At 39.8% G+C, this 17971-nt stretch overlaps 1 protein-coding gene across 1 annotated transcript; it reads left to right on the forward strand.

Annotated features, from left to right (window-relative positions):
* The first annotated feature begins 6884 nt into the window (after window positions 1-6884).
* On the forward strand, window positions 6885-11420 carry LOC143270823 (melanoma antigen preferentially expressed in tumors-like). The gene is made up of 5 exons (XM_076561957.1): window positions 6885-7144; window positions 7801-7925; window positions 8565-8864; window positions 9316-9897; window positions 10778-11420. Exons 3-5 carry the CDS (start codon window positions 8575-8577, stop codon window positions 11289-11291), a joined length of 1386 nt encoding a protein of 461 aa, XP_076418072.1. The 5' UTR covers window positions 6885-7144; window positions 7801-7925; window positions 8565-8574; the 3' UTR covers window positions 11292-11420.
* The last annotated feature ends 6551 nt before the right edge of the window (window positions 11421-17971 follow it).

Raw genomic sequence — 17971 nt, forward strand, 5'->3', positions numbered from 1 at the left:
ACCCTAAGGTGAAAACTAGACCCTACAATGAAGAGAGAATTTGGAACTCATTGTTGTCATATTGACAATGTGAAGGATATTCTTGGAAATTCCTAGTGCAAAACAGTGCTCTCGATACTTTGTTTTCAATAGATTTAAAAAATAACCTAAGGGAGTGTACTATGTTGCCACTACATGGCTGTGATAAAAACTGTCCAAAAGCAACTGAGGGGGGAAAAGGTATGTTTGACTTACATGTCCCAATCTCAGTCCATCACTGGGGAAGTCGGGGCAGGAACTTGAACAGGAGCAGGGGCAGAAAAGGTGCTTAGTGACTTTCTATGACTCTTGAGCTACCTGTTTTGTACAACCCAGGACCAGTTGCCCAGGAGGCACTGTCCACACTGGTCTGGGCCCTACCTCATCAGCCATTAATCAAGAAAATGCCCCAGAGACTTGCCTACAGGTCAGTCTGATGGAGACAGTTCTTCATCTATGGTTTTCTCTTCCTTCAGGACTTCAGTTTGTGTCAAGTTAACAAAAAAACTAACCAGTGCAGTTGACCCTGTCAACTTGCCACACAAACATGACTACTGAACTATAACCTTTCCTTGTTGATCCCCAATAGCTCACATTAATATCACAATATAAAAGAGTATGACCTTAAAAATACCACAGCCTTTATTTTTTTCAGTACAATAACAGTCCAAGATCTCTTTAGAAATCAAAGTTTCTTAACTGTGATTTCCTGTAAAATTAAAAATAAGTTTATGAAAATTCCATAATGAAACCGATTTTGTGGGATGATTTTGACCCTACATCTCACCTGAGCAGCACAGTAGAGCTGACCCTGTTGACAGGGGCATTAGTGAGACACCCCAAGAACATGAGCATGGGAGATCTAGCCCCACCCCTCATCTGCCATAAGATGGGATGTGAGAGGGAGAGATGCCTTCCCCTCCACCCTGCCCCTCACCACCTGTGGAGGAGGGAGAGCTGGCCCTGGGGTCCTAAGAGCAAGAGAGCTGTCCCTGCCCCTCACCAGCTGTAACACAAGGGAGGGTGCCCCTGTACCTGCCTGGGCAACACAGTAGAGCTGACCCTGGTGGTGTAGGTGTGGGAGAGCCAACCCTGGGGTCATGAAAACAGGAGAACTGGTCCTGCCCCTTGCTCCTTCCTGAATAGGGTGAACTAACTGGGGCAATGCCGGAGAGCTCACCCTGGTGGTGAGGACAGGGGAGAGCTGGCAGATAACCCAGCAACAACCAAAGCCCAGAACCAGAGCTGTGACTTGGCCCACCCCAACATCCACCCATCTATAATCTGGAGCACATGAAGAAGCCAGACCTGCAGATCCAAAGCTGCAGGATCTCCATGACAGGGTGAGGATATCCAAGCAGAGCACCATGAGGGATCAGCATCCATAGTGTAGCAAAAGTCAGAGGCCTTGAACTAGACCAATGACTCTTTGCAATGTACTCTTGGAAGTAAAGATATATGGACACAAGTATATACTGTGTGATTCACAGGACCACACTACAGGTTCCACCACAAGATTTTTTTCTCCCTATTTCTTTCTCTTTTTTTTTTCTCTTATATTTTATTTAGTGGGGATGGTTGCAAGGGCTGAGGGCAGATACGAAGGCACAGAGATGAATGGGATGGACATATGTGTTGTGAAATCCACAAAGAATAAAAAAAAGTTTTCTTAAAAAAACTGCATTCTAACTGTATAAAAACACTGAATTTTGTCAACACCAGGGAGAAACATTTGCAGATGAATCCTAAATACTGGGTTATTATCTATTATCTGTGAGATCACTTACTAATCGGAAGGATAGGTAGTGATTTCATTGAGCAGTTCATACAACATATTTTAATATGTCAAAACACAAGCACTCATGAGTTCCTGAGGAATCGTGAGAATATTAGATGGAAAAGAATAGCTTCAGTGGAAGTTCTTTGCTGTAGTTCTACTAGTGGAAAATAGTGCATATATGTGGGGAGACACAATGATTGTGGGATACAGTGATGTATCAGAAGAGTGTACACCATTATATGAGCAAGAGACATCTTTGACTCACAAGAAAACTGGACCACTGAGAAAATGATTTCCCTCGATAACTTCATTTTCTCTAGTTTTTAAATTTCTGCAGTGAAGACAACAAGAATTTCATAATTAAAAAATTCACAGGATAATTTTGAGCAGATTAACGCAAGTATTTTGGATATACAGATCTTTGGAAAAGCATGCATTGTATCCAATATTATGGAGGAACAAAATGGATAAAACTATGTTTTGTTAGTTTGAGTGTATGTGTCCAATGTGGGTGAGGATGTGATTGTGTCTCCTCTAGCATTATATATTCCCAGGTGCAGTTTTTCCCTCATTGCAGAGAGGGCTTGGGATTATCAGTTTAAGTTAGATATCCTAGGAATGGATAAAAATAAAGCGATCACATCCAGTAATTAAAATATTCATAGCTCAGACAGATACCATCCCTTCAAGTTCCTAGACTTGGTCTCACTTTCCAGACTACAGAGTAAGCTGTTCAGACTCTCAGAGGGAAAATGCTGACTCTGGCCACTAGGCGGCACCACAGCTGTGTCCTTTTGAGTTGTTTCCAGTTAAATATCTTAAATGTTCACTGTAACAGTGTTTCTGTGTTGAAATCTCCACGCATGCACATTCAGACAGTTCTGTTTGCTGTTGACCCCAAATCTGCAATCTACTCAATCTTCATCTATTCCTGCCTCGGTGCAGATTGAGCTCTGCACACTGTAGAGATTTCTCTCCTGGAGTAGAGTGTGGGTTCTCCAACATGCCATCCCTTCACAGGTGTCTCCAAATTTGTCCAGGTCCTGGAGTCCCTTCCTCTCCTGTCTGCTCTGCACACTGCTGCCAAGTCCAGAACCAGCATCTCCATCTGCTTCCACTCACCCCTGCCTTCCCTGGCACATGCTGGTGATTCCCACCAAACTCCAGAACTACCTGACATTTTGTAATGTGGACACTTGGAGTATATTAGTGTGTCTCTAGCATGTGCTTTGGACTGAAGCTTAGGTATTCTCCAATGATCTATTTGTTGAATCTTTGTTGTCAAGGCAACACTATTGGGAGAAGGTAAGACTTTTAATAAGCAAGACTTTGTGGGAGACCCTATGCCATTGGGGTCGTGCCTCTGAAGGGATGGATCAAGGGAACCCAGGTCTGTCTCTTTGCCTGTGCTTCCTAACCATGAGAGGGCTGGTTTTGCTAACCATGCACTCAATCAAATGGTGCTGCCTTACCACAGGTCAAAAGCAACAGAGTCAAACTGTCCAGGACTGGAGGTTTACACACTATAAGCAAAACAGCTTTTTGCTGTATAAGCCAGTAGTCTAAAGATATTTGTTACTCTAATGGAAACCTGAAGTACATGGTCCTCCATTACACCTATCAGGATTTTCAGAATAATTAATTTTTTACTTAGGTACACAAACTGATTTCTTTTAGACAGCATCTCCCTGTGCCCTCAATGACCTGGAACATCCATAGACACCAGTCTGGCCTTGAAGTCACAGGTATCTGCTTACTAATGTATCGTGGGTGTTGGGATCAAAACTGTGCAGCACGATGCCTGGTTAAACTGGATTTTTAAGGAATTATTTTATGTTCATTTTTGTGGTGCAGAAAATCTAAACCCTGTCTTTGTAAATGATAGCTGAGCAAAGTCTCTGCTAATGAGTTACTCTGCCACCCCAGAGTATTTCTGTTGTTTGCTGTATCCATGCCAGACAAGAATTCTAACAGGGACTATATCCCCAGCTCCAAGATTTTTCTTTAGATCTTTGTGGACACTTGTTATTTTATCATAGTGCCACCTTGTGCTTTAGTTGTGAAGTATGAACAGAAGACAGTAGAAATACTGGAAGGAATTCTAAGGTTCAAATCTTTGAGGAACACTGGTGGCCTCTAGGGAAAAATTAGATCATTTTCCTTATCAAAGAGAAAGTTCTGTGCTACCAGAAGTGGAAGGTTTTCTGTCATTTTCCTGTTCTGAGACCACTGGATAGAGATCTGCACAAACAAAAGTGAATTTGTGTCATTTTTGACTTGTTGATGTAAAAATCTCAGCTCCATATTAAAGGGAATAAGGGGTAGTTTATTCTGGAGACATTATGAGTGACCATGACACAGGGACACAGATGTAGGTTACCCCAAATTCCATGTTCCAATGAAGAAGTGGATTCATGTTTTTTTTTTCAAAATATGTTTACAGCAAAAAAAAAATGTTGTAAATCAAGGCAAGTTTAAACTACATTGATAGGTACACCAGAGAAGGGGAAACATTGAGAGTGGAGAAGCTCTTTTATAGGCCTAAAACATTGTCTGATGTCATTTTTAGATCTTGGATTGGTGGAAGATAGTGCTCTACTAAGTTGATAACTTCTAAGTGACTTTTATTTATGATCACAAGATAAGTTCTAAGTTAACAGCTTCTGAGAGGGTTTTCTTCTAAGAGGTGTAAGTTCAGATACAGAGTGGGGCAGAGAACGGCTGTTCCTAACACTAGCCCAAGATAAAGTAAATAGCCTCTGAACCTAGGAAATTCCTGTCTCCAGACTACTGATATTCCCATGGTCCTTCAGTGCCTGTGGTCAAGGAGGCTCCTTCCCAGATCTACGGGTTCATGGCCAGACAAAGCTTCTTAGCAGGGAGTTTATTTCTCAGATGCGATGATAAACTATGTTCAACCTTTCCATGATCATATTTGCATGAGACTTTGCTTCTCTGACACTAATTTAAATTTTACTGAATTATCAGGTCTGAGTTTTATGTCCACAGTGATCCATAACCGGGATGTGTTAAAATCTATCTCACCAGCCCTCAAGTAACAGGAAAATTCCATTGCTGTACTTTATATTGCCTATAATGGTACATCTTATAAACACTTGTCTACAATGAAATCTTGAAGGTGTTCTTTCAGAATCATAAGATCTATATTTTATAATAATACTTTACATTGGAGTTAGCCTCTCTCCAGAGTGCATCTGACTGGATATCCCTCAGACACTGAAGAAAAAAAATATTTTTCCTTTTATGTGGACTAGAGCCAACAGCAGAGTCACAGTCCCAAATTTCCCAGATTGAATTAATGTTTGTGAGAATCTTGGGCTGATGTTTGGGGTAGGGGTGTCCATCTTTATTGTCAGAGACATGTTACACTTTATTCCTCACCATTTCACTAATAATAGAACAAAATCACTTTGTAATTTTGCCTATATGTTACCAGAGACTAAGCTATAAATCAGTATTATTTTAATATACTACATTTAATTGTCATTAAATTTGGTTATTTATTTATTTATTTATTTATTTATTTATTTATTTATTTATTTATTTTGGTTTTTCGAGACAGGGTTTCTATGTGTAGCTTTGTGCCTTTCCTGGGACTCACTTGGTAGCCCAGGCTGGCCTCGAACTCACAGAGATCCGCCTGCCTCTGCCTCCGGAGTGCTGGGAGACATTTATTATTTGTTTGGTCTCTTCATGACACTTTTGTGTGAACTGTTAGTTCATATCTTTTCTTCATTTTCATACCTTTTTGGACCTTTGTTCCTCAGTTTTTGAGTTCTTTATATAGGAAGCAGAGTTTCAACTTGTCTGGAATGTTTTACTACTACATCATTTTAGACTGTAAGTTCTCTTTTGAAATGCTTGTATTTGATATTTTTAAATTCTTTGATTTTCATTTGGTCAGATCACTTATTGCTTCCCTTCATTACCTCTAGTATTTGAGTGACATTTAGAAATCCCTTCCCTACATTAAGCTTAAAGAAAACCTGTCATATTTTTTTCAAGAAGCTGTGTGATTTCACTCTTTGCTTAAAGATTTAACTCAATTTTTAGTTACTCTATACATGGCATAAATCATGCATCTACTTTAAGTTTTTTCTTTAAATCTTTAAATCAATTTTTAGTTACTCTATACATGGCGTGTTTTATGAATCTACTTTAAGTTTGTTTTGTTTTAAATCGTATCTCACTCTATACCTTGCATGTCTGTCTTTCCTTTAGTGGCTTCTCCACGTCACCTTTGTTTTTTTTTAATTTATTTTAATTATGATTTATGTGTATGTGTTTTTTGCCTGCCTATATATCTGTGTAGCAAGTTTGTACAGGGCCCTTAGTAGCCAGAAGAGTGCATCAGATCCCCTGTAACTAAAGTGTGTTATGGATGGTTTTCAGGACTGGGAATTGAATCCATGCCCTCTGGAAGATCAGTCAGTGCTCTTATCTGCCACCCAATCTTTTCAGCCCTTCATTAAACACTGATGTCCAACCATGTTGGCTTCTATTTCTAAGATTTCTAACCTATTTCATTCAGCTATTTGTCTGTTCTTATTGAAGTGATAAGACACTATAATTGCAGAAATTCTCTAGAAAGTTTTCATTTTCTTGGTATGGTGTCAGGAGTCTCTTCTCAAGTGTCTTCCTTCTCTCTTCATAGCTATTCTTGTGTATTCTTTCACATATGAGCTTTACCATCAGGCTGTATAACTCAGTAAAATGTAGATATTTTTGAATTAAATTTATACATCAACTAAGGGAGAACTTTTTTTTAAATGCTGAGTTTGTCAGGGAAAAGTCAAATTTAAATAGCATTGCTCCACAACCCTTATAATGGAATCTGGAGTCCTTATTTAGTCATATGAGGCACATCCACAACTGAATATTGAACCAAAATACTGGAATATTCACAGATATTCCTAGGAATGGAACATGGTGACCTTGTAATAGAACACAAACAGCAACTTCTTGAATATATTTCACTAACATTTGTAACAATGTGTGAAATCAGCTGCTTTGTTTCATGAGACTGCCCAGTCCCTTTCTTTCAAGACTGTTTGAGGTTTTCTTCACGCAAAAGAAAGTTCTTCCCAAATAGGATGTACTTAAACTCTCTTACACCTTGAGCTATACAACAGAAGACCATCATTTGAAGAATCTGGGACAGGCTTTTAGGACTGCATGAACAGTGTTCCTGAGAACCTGGAAGCTTCAAGAATAAGTACCACTTCTTTGTTCTTAAGTGTGATAATTTTATCTTAGTCATCAAGTCATTTATCCAAGGACAATGCCATAATTTGTGTGAGATGCTGTAGCAACGTACTGTATTAGGTAGGTAATGAGTAACATTAATTTTATTTTCTTATGGTTTTAATGTTTTTGCTTGGAAGTTTTCTATATTTGGCTTATTCATATTGTTTTAGAAGCTATCTAATGTAATCATGTTATTTCCTGTTTATCAGTGTTGTGTACGTCTTTTAGAGGGTTTATTGTTGTTCCTGAAGTAGAAGAAAAACTTAGGAGCTTTCTGACTCTTTCATGTGTTACAAGATTCTTAATCCCCCTCATTTTGTTTCTTTTTCCACCATCAACAAATTTTCTTGAATGTTTCTCCTAACCACATCAATGTATTCTTCCCACAGTCTGTGTCTTTAAAGATTGCAGTTTTAAAATAACCTCCATATCACTTATTGGATATGCCTTAGATATTCATTGATTATAACACATATTCATAACACATCTTGATGAGACTCATTGTGATGTGTCCATACCAACCTCTAGCTTACATGAATCGTATACAACTGTGCTTTGCCACCACAACCCTGGCACTGATCCCAGACCCCAGAAGTCAGTATTCCATTATCAGATGACTATCTCTTACTTTCCAGATGTGAGACAACATACAGCTTTGAATGGAACAGTTTTGAAGTCTTTGCCATAAACTGTACTGCATTCTTTTGATTTTATGTTTTCTTTTTCATCTTTAGGCTTACTTCATGACTAGATTTTCTGAATATGCTTAAGGTCAACTTTAAGTTTTGTTAACCATCTTCCTTCGTGTCTGCCTTGGGCCATTTTGGTGTCTTCGTCTGCCACAAATACAGTGACAAGGGTGAGACAAAGCAAGGGCTGGAATGTCATTCTTTTTCTTTTAATTACAATGAATTTGGTGTTGTAATATTTTCTGTTGTACCACTGTTTTGTAGATTTATCTTTTTCTTCATTATAGCTTATATACTATGGAGGGAAAATACTGGAGTCATGTAGCTAAGTGACCAAAATTGTTTTCTGTTCACTTAATAATGACTTCTTTTTTTGGGGGGGGGGCATGATTTTGGTGACAAGGTTTCTTTGTGTAGCTTTGGAGCCTAACTTGGAACTTGCTGTGTAGAACATGTTGACCTTGAACTCACAGAGATCCACCTGCCCCTGCCTCACGACTGCTGGGAATAAAGGCATGTGCCACAACTGCCCTCCTGGCTTACTACCCATTTCTAATGTTTTTTTTTTTATCATATACATAATTTATACACAAGGGAAGGGGAATAGTAATACACACACACACACACACACACACATACCCCTTTATACACTCACAAGTCACTTTCTAATCTGTGTCTATAGTAGATGTATCTAGTTTTGGCTATCTGGTTCATTTATTCTTTAAATTTCTACTTTGCTGGCGCTGGTTGCAAAGAAGAGACTGTATATGTTTTCCTAGAACTTCTAAATATTTCTCCTTCTGATTCAGGTTCACAAAGATGGATGCAAAGAACCCAAAGACACTGTTGGATCTCGCTATACAGAGTCTGCTGAGAAATGAGTCTGTAGCAATCCAAGCTCTGGAGGATATGCCAAGAGTCTTTTTTGTTCCACTGTTCATTGCTGCCTTCGAGGGTGGCCATAAGAATATATTGAGTGAGATGGTGAAAGTGTGGCCCTATTACTGTCTCCATATTGGGTCATTAACTGTACAGGAGCCTCAACATGAACTCCTGAAAGCCATGATTGAGAATCTTCCAGTGTGTCCTTCAAGGAACTCTGCTTCTAGGTAAGACTGGATAATAGAAACATGGAAAGACAGAGGAGGTTATACCACAGCCTGCTACTCTCCCAGAAGGAGAAACAAGTAAATGTGTGAGACTGTTGCCCGCAAGCTTGGTAACACATTAAAGACTGATTGTATTTAATGTTAATTATGAAATCTGTTACTGATTGTATTCAGTGTTCATTTTGAAATCTGTTACTGAGAGGTCTGTTGATGGGTTTATGTAACAGGTGTTACATAAGAGAAAGACAGGAGCTTTAAGACTGGAGGGGATCTAAGGTGTATAAAGGATTGGGGGGGAGGCTGAATTTTCATGAGAAAGATTTGTTGATAATTAGGACAAGGAGTGTCAGCTATGGATAAAAGAATTAGGTCTAAGATGTCATTGTTGATTCTATTTGGTATCATTATCGTTGGCTATTTCTCAACTATTCTATCTCCTCTACCCCTACAGGAGACCTAAACTGAGGATCCTAGATTTAAGGCAAGACAACGACTGTAGGACCACATGCCATGAAGACAGCATCAAGGAACCTTTCTGTTCTCATTCTTGTGCTTATTCTGACAGCTCTATCCTGAAAATAGAAGGGCAGCATCATTTTGTGAATACAGATTCCATGGTTCAGTTCCCCAGGCCTGTAGAGTTACTAGTGGATCTTTCCCTAGATGGCTCCTTAGTGGAAAAGGAATTTTTGGTTTTGCTTACAAGTAAAATTAGGGAGAGTTCAGGATCTTTGCACATATGCTGTCGAGATTTGCAAGTTGATAAACTGTGTGACAGCAAATGCACCCTGAATTTTCTTGATCTCAACTGTGTTGGTCAGTTGTCAATTGATATGGGTTCACTGAGTGGTATCACCAATGTCCTGTCTCAGATGGACCACCTAGAGAGCCTCAGTCTGTCTAAAGTCACTTTTAGATCTCTGGGTGGGAAACTCTTTAAAAATTTCCTAGGTCACTTGCAACGTATGAACACCCTTAAGGAAGTCAGCTTCTCTTCATTCTGTCTCACAGGTCATCTGGACAGAGTGCTCAGGTAAGAGTTTGGGCCAGGGCCCTGGGTTTCCTGGAGAGCCTGTTGAGACAGGAAAGAAAACATTCTTGGGTATTCCTAAACTCCTGAAAAGCTTTTATGCTTTCCACTTTGTCACTTTTGGGAATTTGAAACTAGAGAAAGAATTACAAAAATTAAGCAGCCAGCAATGTACAGACAAGTGCAGAAATAAAAGGTGAAAAACACTAGCCTTCTAGATATGAAGAGGAACAGGGATTGAGATGGGGGAAGACTTTTTGCTGTAGCATTGATGCACCTCATCATAGATGCCCATACTTCACAATGTCAGATCAATTTACTGATATGTAATGTCCAAGGCATAGGCCATGAAAGTAGAGGTTGGTATGTAGGGACTTACCAAAGGGAGTTTTCAGTTGCCTACACTTTCTGATCCCTCCCCACTAAAAAGGTGAACTGAAATATACAATGGATAATGTTGTAAGTATCAAGAGCTTTCAATTGTTTCTCTTAATATTTCTTAAAATCATATAATGTCCTGTACACATTCTTAAGATTAAAAGAAATTGTATCTCAGTGTTGAAAACAAAACTTTCAGCCAGATGTGGTGGCACAGGATTTTAATCTCAGCAATTAGGAACCAAAGACAGGCAGATTCTGTGAGTTCAAGGCCAGTATAATCTCCATAGTGAGTTCCAGGACAGCCAGGACTACATAGTAAGATCCTGTCTAAAAAAAAATTCTCAGAGTTACAAAACTATTAAGTGAATTAAAGCACACATTAACACATTAATACCCAATTATAATGCATGTGAAAAGTAGTTTATTCTAGATATAAAGGTATATTTTTCCTTATTCAATCTTCATTCTTCACAAGTTTTTTTTTGTTGTTTTCTCCCTACAGAGTCCTGCCACCTGGTCTGAATTTCTTGTATCTGACATTCTGTGATCTTTCACACAGAGACTTCAGATTTCTGGCCCTGAGCCCTCAGGTCTCCCGCCTAAAGCTGCTGAATCTTAGCAACAACCCAATGTATTGGGATGATTTTGAGCCTTTTCAAACTCTTCTGGTAAATCTCTCTGGTACTCTTCGGCATCTAGAGATGAATCATTGCCTTATAAATGATATTGCAATCTCTGTCCTTATTCCTGCCCTGATTCGTTGTACTCAACTCTGTGTCCTGTGCTTTGCTTCTAACCCCATCACAATGCCTATGCTTGTGACTACCATGAATAATTTAACACCCTTGAAGAATCTAAAATATGTGATTTATCCCATCCCTGTACATTGCTATGAACTGTGGCCTTTTCAGGGCAGTTTAGACCGAAGGAAGCTTGCTATTGTTCAACTACAGTTGAAGGTGATGTTAGCACTTGCAGAGAGGCCTGACATGAACTGGATCACTTACTTAGAATAAATTTCACAGTCCAACACAGTTTCTACCGATATGTACTATTTAAGTACTAAATGTTATTTCCTGGACCCCCCACTATATATATATATGTATATATATACACATATATATATATATTATAGAAAATTACACTTTGGGAATATAGGTATGTAACTGATTTCTACACAGAATAATTTAGAAAAGATGGAGGACCTCGAGAGTTCCTGTGTATCACTGGTCTACTATTGATATATTTCATTTTATTGACCACAGTGCTGTGTATTGTGTACAATACAGGATGATCAAGTCCTAGTTTGCTCTATCTCTGTCCACAGTGTTTGGTTCGCTTGTTGGTACATCACACAAAGCAAAACAATGACACCCTTTCCTGCCTGTATTTGTGGAAGGGTTGGAGGTTCTTGAAGACAATATTTTCATCCCCTAAGTTACTTTAGGCTGGTTTTGGTTGCTTTGGGGAATCCATCAGGATTTAATAGTGGGGCCAGGAAAGAAAGACAGCAGAGGCTCTGAGGTATCAATAGAACCTTCAAGAACATAAAGATCATTTCCTACTTCTTGATGTAGGTCTGCGCTAAAGTTTCCACTACTTCCCATGAAGTCCTCAGCTGGCTTTCCAGCCTTTGTCACATGAATTTTTAGGTGGGATTTAGGGTCCTTACTGTAATATTCCCCCTTCTTCCTTTAGTTCTCTTACTCTACTCCCAATTCTTTTAATCCTGTCATTTCCTTAGCTGTATAAATCATTCCATATATATTGTGATTCTTTTTCCATTAGCTGTGCCCCATTTGGTATGATACATACTAGCCATGGGTGAGTACTGAGTCCAACTTATCTTATTCTCCAGAACATAACATAATTATCAGTTCAGTTTGCATATCCTAGACATACTTAGAAATGATGTGTGTAAAGTCTATAGTTGATAATTTGCAGAGGGCTAAGGAATGCTTCAGTCTTCCAGTTGCTTACCACACAAGCCCACCTGTGCTCAGGTCCGAACCTAGCGTTTGTGTAAAAAGCTGAGCATCCAAGTGCACACTTGTCACCCCAGTGTGAAAAGGTGGAGGAAGGAAGAGCCTTGGGATCATGTGGCCGGACATTCTAGCAAATTAGTGATTCGAGGTTCAGTGAGAGATCCTGCCTCAGAAAATATGTGTAGAAGAAAATGCCAGATACTGAATTTTGGCATGCACGTGAGCATGTGCATGAGCACACACACACACACACACACACACACAGAGAGAGAGAGAGAGAGAGAGAGAGAGAGAGAAGCAAGTGCACACACCTCCTCCTACACATGAACATGGACACATAAAAACATCTTACTTGTATTGTTAAAATAATAAATAAACAATTGTATTTCTTGACAGTATACTGCATCACAAAGACATGGTAAAGATATAAGATTAGAATTTGTTCCTTCCACATGTTGAAATGCCAAAATGACAACATTTCACTGACTAACAAAAAGAGTAGACTGTAAGTAATCATATTCACATAATGTTTCCTTACTGAAGTAAATTAGTAAAAGCAATAGCTTAGAAATTTATATTGTTTTCTTTTTAAAGTGAGGTCATACTTGGTTTTAGTCTGACCACAGATAACTGTAATTGAATTTTGTTTTTACTAGTGATACTGGTAAATGTATCAAGCTATATTTTACACGCATTATTATAATAAGAATACTGACAAAACAGTTAATATTTGTTTTTTATTAATTTTGTGGTAACCTTGTATTTCCAAGTTAGTAAGAAAAAGCATGTTAAAATATACTAATATTAACGTGTCATATTTCTTTTGTGATACATTTCAAATTTGTTCATATTTTCCATAATGCTGGTACCATGATAATAATAATGCACAAAATTTCAAAGACCTACTAATATGCCAGTGTAATGAGTGATTTGCTTACATTGTTTCCAAGTCAAAAGAGTTTTTGACACTTTGTGTTAAATAAAATACTAAAATTAGATCTACCTGTTTCTTTGAACTTTCTCTTCATTTTTTCCATATGGCTCTTACTATATAGTCTCTGGATAAGCTGGGATCTCGTGCTCTCAGAAGTACAGTCTGACCAGTGTGTTACAGTGGCAGAATACTGGGAACGATGCAATTGGATCAATATTTTTCCTGACCAGTGGAATCTTCAGTGGAGATTCTAGAAGGGGGAATGGCGAATGAAAGGGACAAGAAACACAAAGAATTGACAGTAAGACAGGTATTCTCATCAAGCTGCAAATTTTTATTTTGCTCAGGCAAGTGTTATAGCAAGCAGACCAGGAAGCTTTCTTTGGGAAAAGATCAGGGTAGTGCTGGGTTGCTAAAACGTTGTTACTAATGGTCAGTGTAGCAGAAAGATAAGGAAATGTTAAGTTATTTTATAATAACTCAGGACTTGTGCAGGCATGTCACAGTTTTCTGGTAAGTGGGTCAGTACTGGAGAACAGAAACTTAACTTGGGCAGGCAATATGGCATGGCTCTTACAATTGTTCTTGGCATCTCCTCCCTTTATTTTATTATATGAGGAAGTGTGCCCACCTGAATAGTGGTGGACCTTTACCGGCTCGGGGAGACATTGACCTGACTCCTCCTAGAGCCGCTACCTTTTGGGGAGGAGAGGGCTTAGGCATTTTGTTGCCTCTAGATACCAACCTCAATGCATGTCAGGTTTGTCTCTCAGGGAATCCGAACCAAAGCTATTAAATCAGCCTTCCCCTGCAGTACTTGGCCTTGCTCCCAGCGGTGTCCATACTGGCTGATGCCAATAAGCATAGGTTTGGACTTTATGCTGCTCCTAAGGAGACGAGGACTGAGAAATATCATAGGGATCACATCCTCGATCCAGCATTTCGAGCTGATGATAATGAACCTGTATAGGTTTTGATGCCAGGGAGTGTATTTTTTTTTTTTTGAAGAACTGGATTAGCCTGCCAATTATAAAGGGACTCAAAGTTATAAATAACAAAAGGCTGACTAATGGTCCTTCGAGAGGCATCAAAAGGGAGAACGTGGATGATCTCCACCAGTTATCTGTGGCGGCAGACAATTGCTGCTTATGTAGCTCTAGGCTAAGTTTATGTAGCTTATTTATCTGGGTTTTTACCATTCCAGACTCATTAATATAATAACAACATTCTTCCCTCAGAAAAAGGCATGTCCCACCCTTTTCTGCTGTCAGCAGGTCCAAGGCCTGCTGTTCTAGGGAGGTTAACTGCCTCTGGAGGGAGGACAAGGATGATGCAGAAGCCTCAATTGCTACCTGAAGTTGTTCAGATAGGTGAGCTGTTGTCATGAGGGAATGACCCAGGACATCCCACCAAGCCTGCAGAGACCAGGGAGGTGGCAAGGGAAGTTCCGGCCACAAGGGGCAAGAAGAGCTCTTTTTTGCTTGGGCAGGGGTGGGAGGTGGGGGAGGCATCCCATCCCAAGATACTGGATACTGATAGATCTGTATAAAAACACTGAGTTGTGTCAACACCAGGAGGAAACATTTGCAAGCAAATTCTAAACACTGGGTTATTATCTCTTACCCCTGAGATCACTTACTAATGGGGAGGATAGGTAGTGATTTCATTGAGCAATTCATACAACATATTTTTAATATGTCGAAACACAAGCACTCATGAGTTCCTGAGGAATCTTGAGAATATTAAATGGAAAAGAATAGCATCAGTGGAAGTTCTTTCCTGTAGTTCTACTAGTGGAAAATAGTGTGTAAATATGGGAAGATACAATGACTGTGCAATACAGTGATGTATCAGAAGAGTATGCACCATTATATGAGCAAGAGACACCTTTGATGCATGAGAAAAGAACTCGACCCCTGAGCAAAGTGTCTAAGCATAGGCCCTAGGTTCCAAGAAGCCAGCTCATGCATCAAGGACAAGTCCCGGTCCCACTGCCTGGGGGCCCCCCCGAGACAGTTCAAGCCAATCAACTGTCTCACCTATGCAGAGGGCCTGGTCCAGCCACATGGGGGCTCCCCAGCTATTGGTCCACAGTTCATGTGTTTCTGCCAGCTTGGTATTTGTCCCTGTGCTTTTTCCAATCCCTCCTTTCTCTTGCCAACTGGACTCTTGGAGCCCCACCTGGGGTTTGGCCTTGGATCTCTGGATCTGCTTCCATCAGTCACTGGACAAGAGTTCTATCATGACAGTTAGGGTGTTCTGCAATCTGATCACCAGAGGAGGTCAGCTCAGGCACTCTCTCAACCATTGCCAGCAGTCTATAGGAGAGGCATCTTTGTGGATATCTGGGGACCTCTCCAGCACTCTGCTTATTTCCATTCCCATGGGGTCCTCATTCATTTTAAAGAATTATTATATGTTCATTTTTGTGGTGCAGAGAATCTAAACACTGTCTTTGTAAATGCTAGCTAGGCATAGTCTCTGCTAATGAGTTACACTGCCATCCCAGATCATTTCTGTTGTTGTTTGTTATATCCATGCCAGACAAGAATTCTACCAGGGTGTACATCCCTGGCTCCAAGATTTTTCTTTATCTCTTTGTGGACACTTAAGTTATTTTATCATAGAGCCACCTTATGGCACAGTTGTGAAGTACAACCAGAAGACAAATAATGGAAGGCATTCAAAGGTTCAAATCTTTGAGGGACACTGGTGGCTTCTAGGGGGAAACTAGATCATTTTCCTTATCAAAGAGAAAGTTCTGTGCTACCAGAAGTGGAAGGTTTTCTGTTGTTTTCATGTTCTGAGACCTCTGGATAGAGATCTGCACAAAAAAAGTGAATTTGTGTCATTTTTGAATTGTTGATGTAAAAATCTCAGGTCCATATTAAAGGGAATAAGGAGTACTTTATTCTGGAGACATTATGAGTGACCATGACACAGGGACACTGATGTAGGTTACCCCAAATTCCATGTTCCAATGAAGAAGTGGATTCACGTCTTTTTAATGTGTTTACAGCACATAAAATATGTTTTAAATCAAGGCTAGTTTAATCTACATTGATAGGTACACCAGAGAAGGGGAAACATTGAGAGTGGAGAAGCTCTTTTATAGGCCTAAAACATTGTCTGATGTCATTTTTAGATCTTGGATTGGTGGAAGATAGTGCTCTACTAAGTTGATAGCTTCTAAGTGACTTTTATTTATGATCACAAGACAAAGTTCTAAGTTAACAGCTTCTGAGAGGGTTTTCTTCTAAGAGGTGTAAGTTCAGATACAGAGTGGGGCAGAGAACAGCTGTTCCTAACACTAGCCCAAGATAAAGTAAATAGTCTCTGAACCTAGGAAATTCCTATGTCTCCAGACTACTGAAATTCCCATGGTCCTTCAGTGTCTGTGGTCAAGGAGGCTCCTTCCCAGAGCCACAGGTTCATGGCCAGACACAGCTTCTTAGCAGGGACTTTATTTCTCAGATGTGATGATAAGCTATGTTTGTTCTTTCCCTGGCCGTATTTGCTTGAGACTTTGTTTCTCTGGCACCATTTTAAATTTTTTTACTGAAATTTCAAGTATGAGTTTTATGTCCACAGTGACCCATGTCTGGGATATGTTAAAATCTCTCTCACTAGCCTTCAAGTGATGGGAATTTTCTATTCCCATACTTTCTATTGCCTACAAAGGTATATCTTGTAAACATTTGTAATAATGGAATCTTGAAGGTGTTCTTTCAGAATCATAAGATCTATATTTTATAATAATACTTTACATCGGATAACCTATTGACAAATTACATTCCTGACAACACAATGTGGAAGTGCCTGTTTTCCCACACATTGGAAATCACATGACACAATACTACTCTGACCAGCTAAAAATCATCTTCCAGTTTTTTATAATGTACTTTCCACCCTTGCAAATAATTCTGTCCTGTGGGTATGACAATCAATTTTCATAATACAACATTATTTAGAATATTCTAACAGTCCCAACTACCTAGAGCATGGGGCTAGCATACTTTCCACGTCTGTACACTCCTGAAGAGCTGAGTTCACCCTGTGGGGACCCCTGTGATACTGGGGAAGCTGGAGTGGTCTACTGTGAGTTCTTAGTCTTGTTAATAAATGGAGAAATGGAGTCAGAAGGAAGCTCAAGGACAGTTTTTCTCAGTTTTGAGGGAAAAACTCCAGGGTAGGCAAGCTGTGGGTCTTGGCAGCCGCCCAGAGGAGGAAGCTAGAGAAGAAGGAGAGACAACCATGTTGTTGTAAGCAGACATGTGGTAGAGGAGATGGGGCAGCTACAGAGAAACAGTGAGAAAGCCCAGAGCACCAGGGAAAGCATGCGCAGGCTTAGGGAGGGACAGAAAGCAGAAAACTGAAAAGCTTCACTTGTCTGATCAGGTTCACAGTGCTGTGGGAGGAAAGCTCTGCAAGCTTCTGCCCTGCCGAAGGTGGTATTCTGAGAGGGAAAAGTACATCGTCTCATTGTGCAGATAACTGTTCTTCTGTCTCCTTAGCACGGCTCCAGGAAAATCAGCTTGCCTGAGGGGTTGTTGCTTCACCTGATGACTGACAGACCCAGCTTAACTAACTCTTAAGGGACGATGTGATAGTATGTAACATCGTTCTTCAGTGTCATCTACACTATCATGTCTCCAGACAGCCACAGGCAGAGATGGCCTCCATTCCTTCCATCAGGAGGAAGGAGCTTTTCCTTAAAGAGCCTCATCAGAGTTCTGGTATCCATCCTCAATGGCCTCCAAGAGTACTGTTACACATA

Source organism: Peromyscus maniculatus, chromosome X (genome assembly GCF_049852395.1).
Source record: "Peromyscus maniculatus bairdii isolate BWxNUB_F1_BW_parent chromosome X, HU_Pman_BW_mat_3.1, whole genome shotgun sequence".
Classification (NCBI taxonomy): Eukaryota; Metazoa; Chordata; class Mammalia; order Rodentia; family Cricetidae; genus Peromyscus; species Peromyscus maniculatus.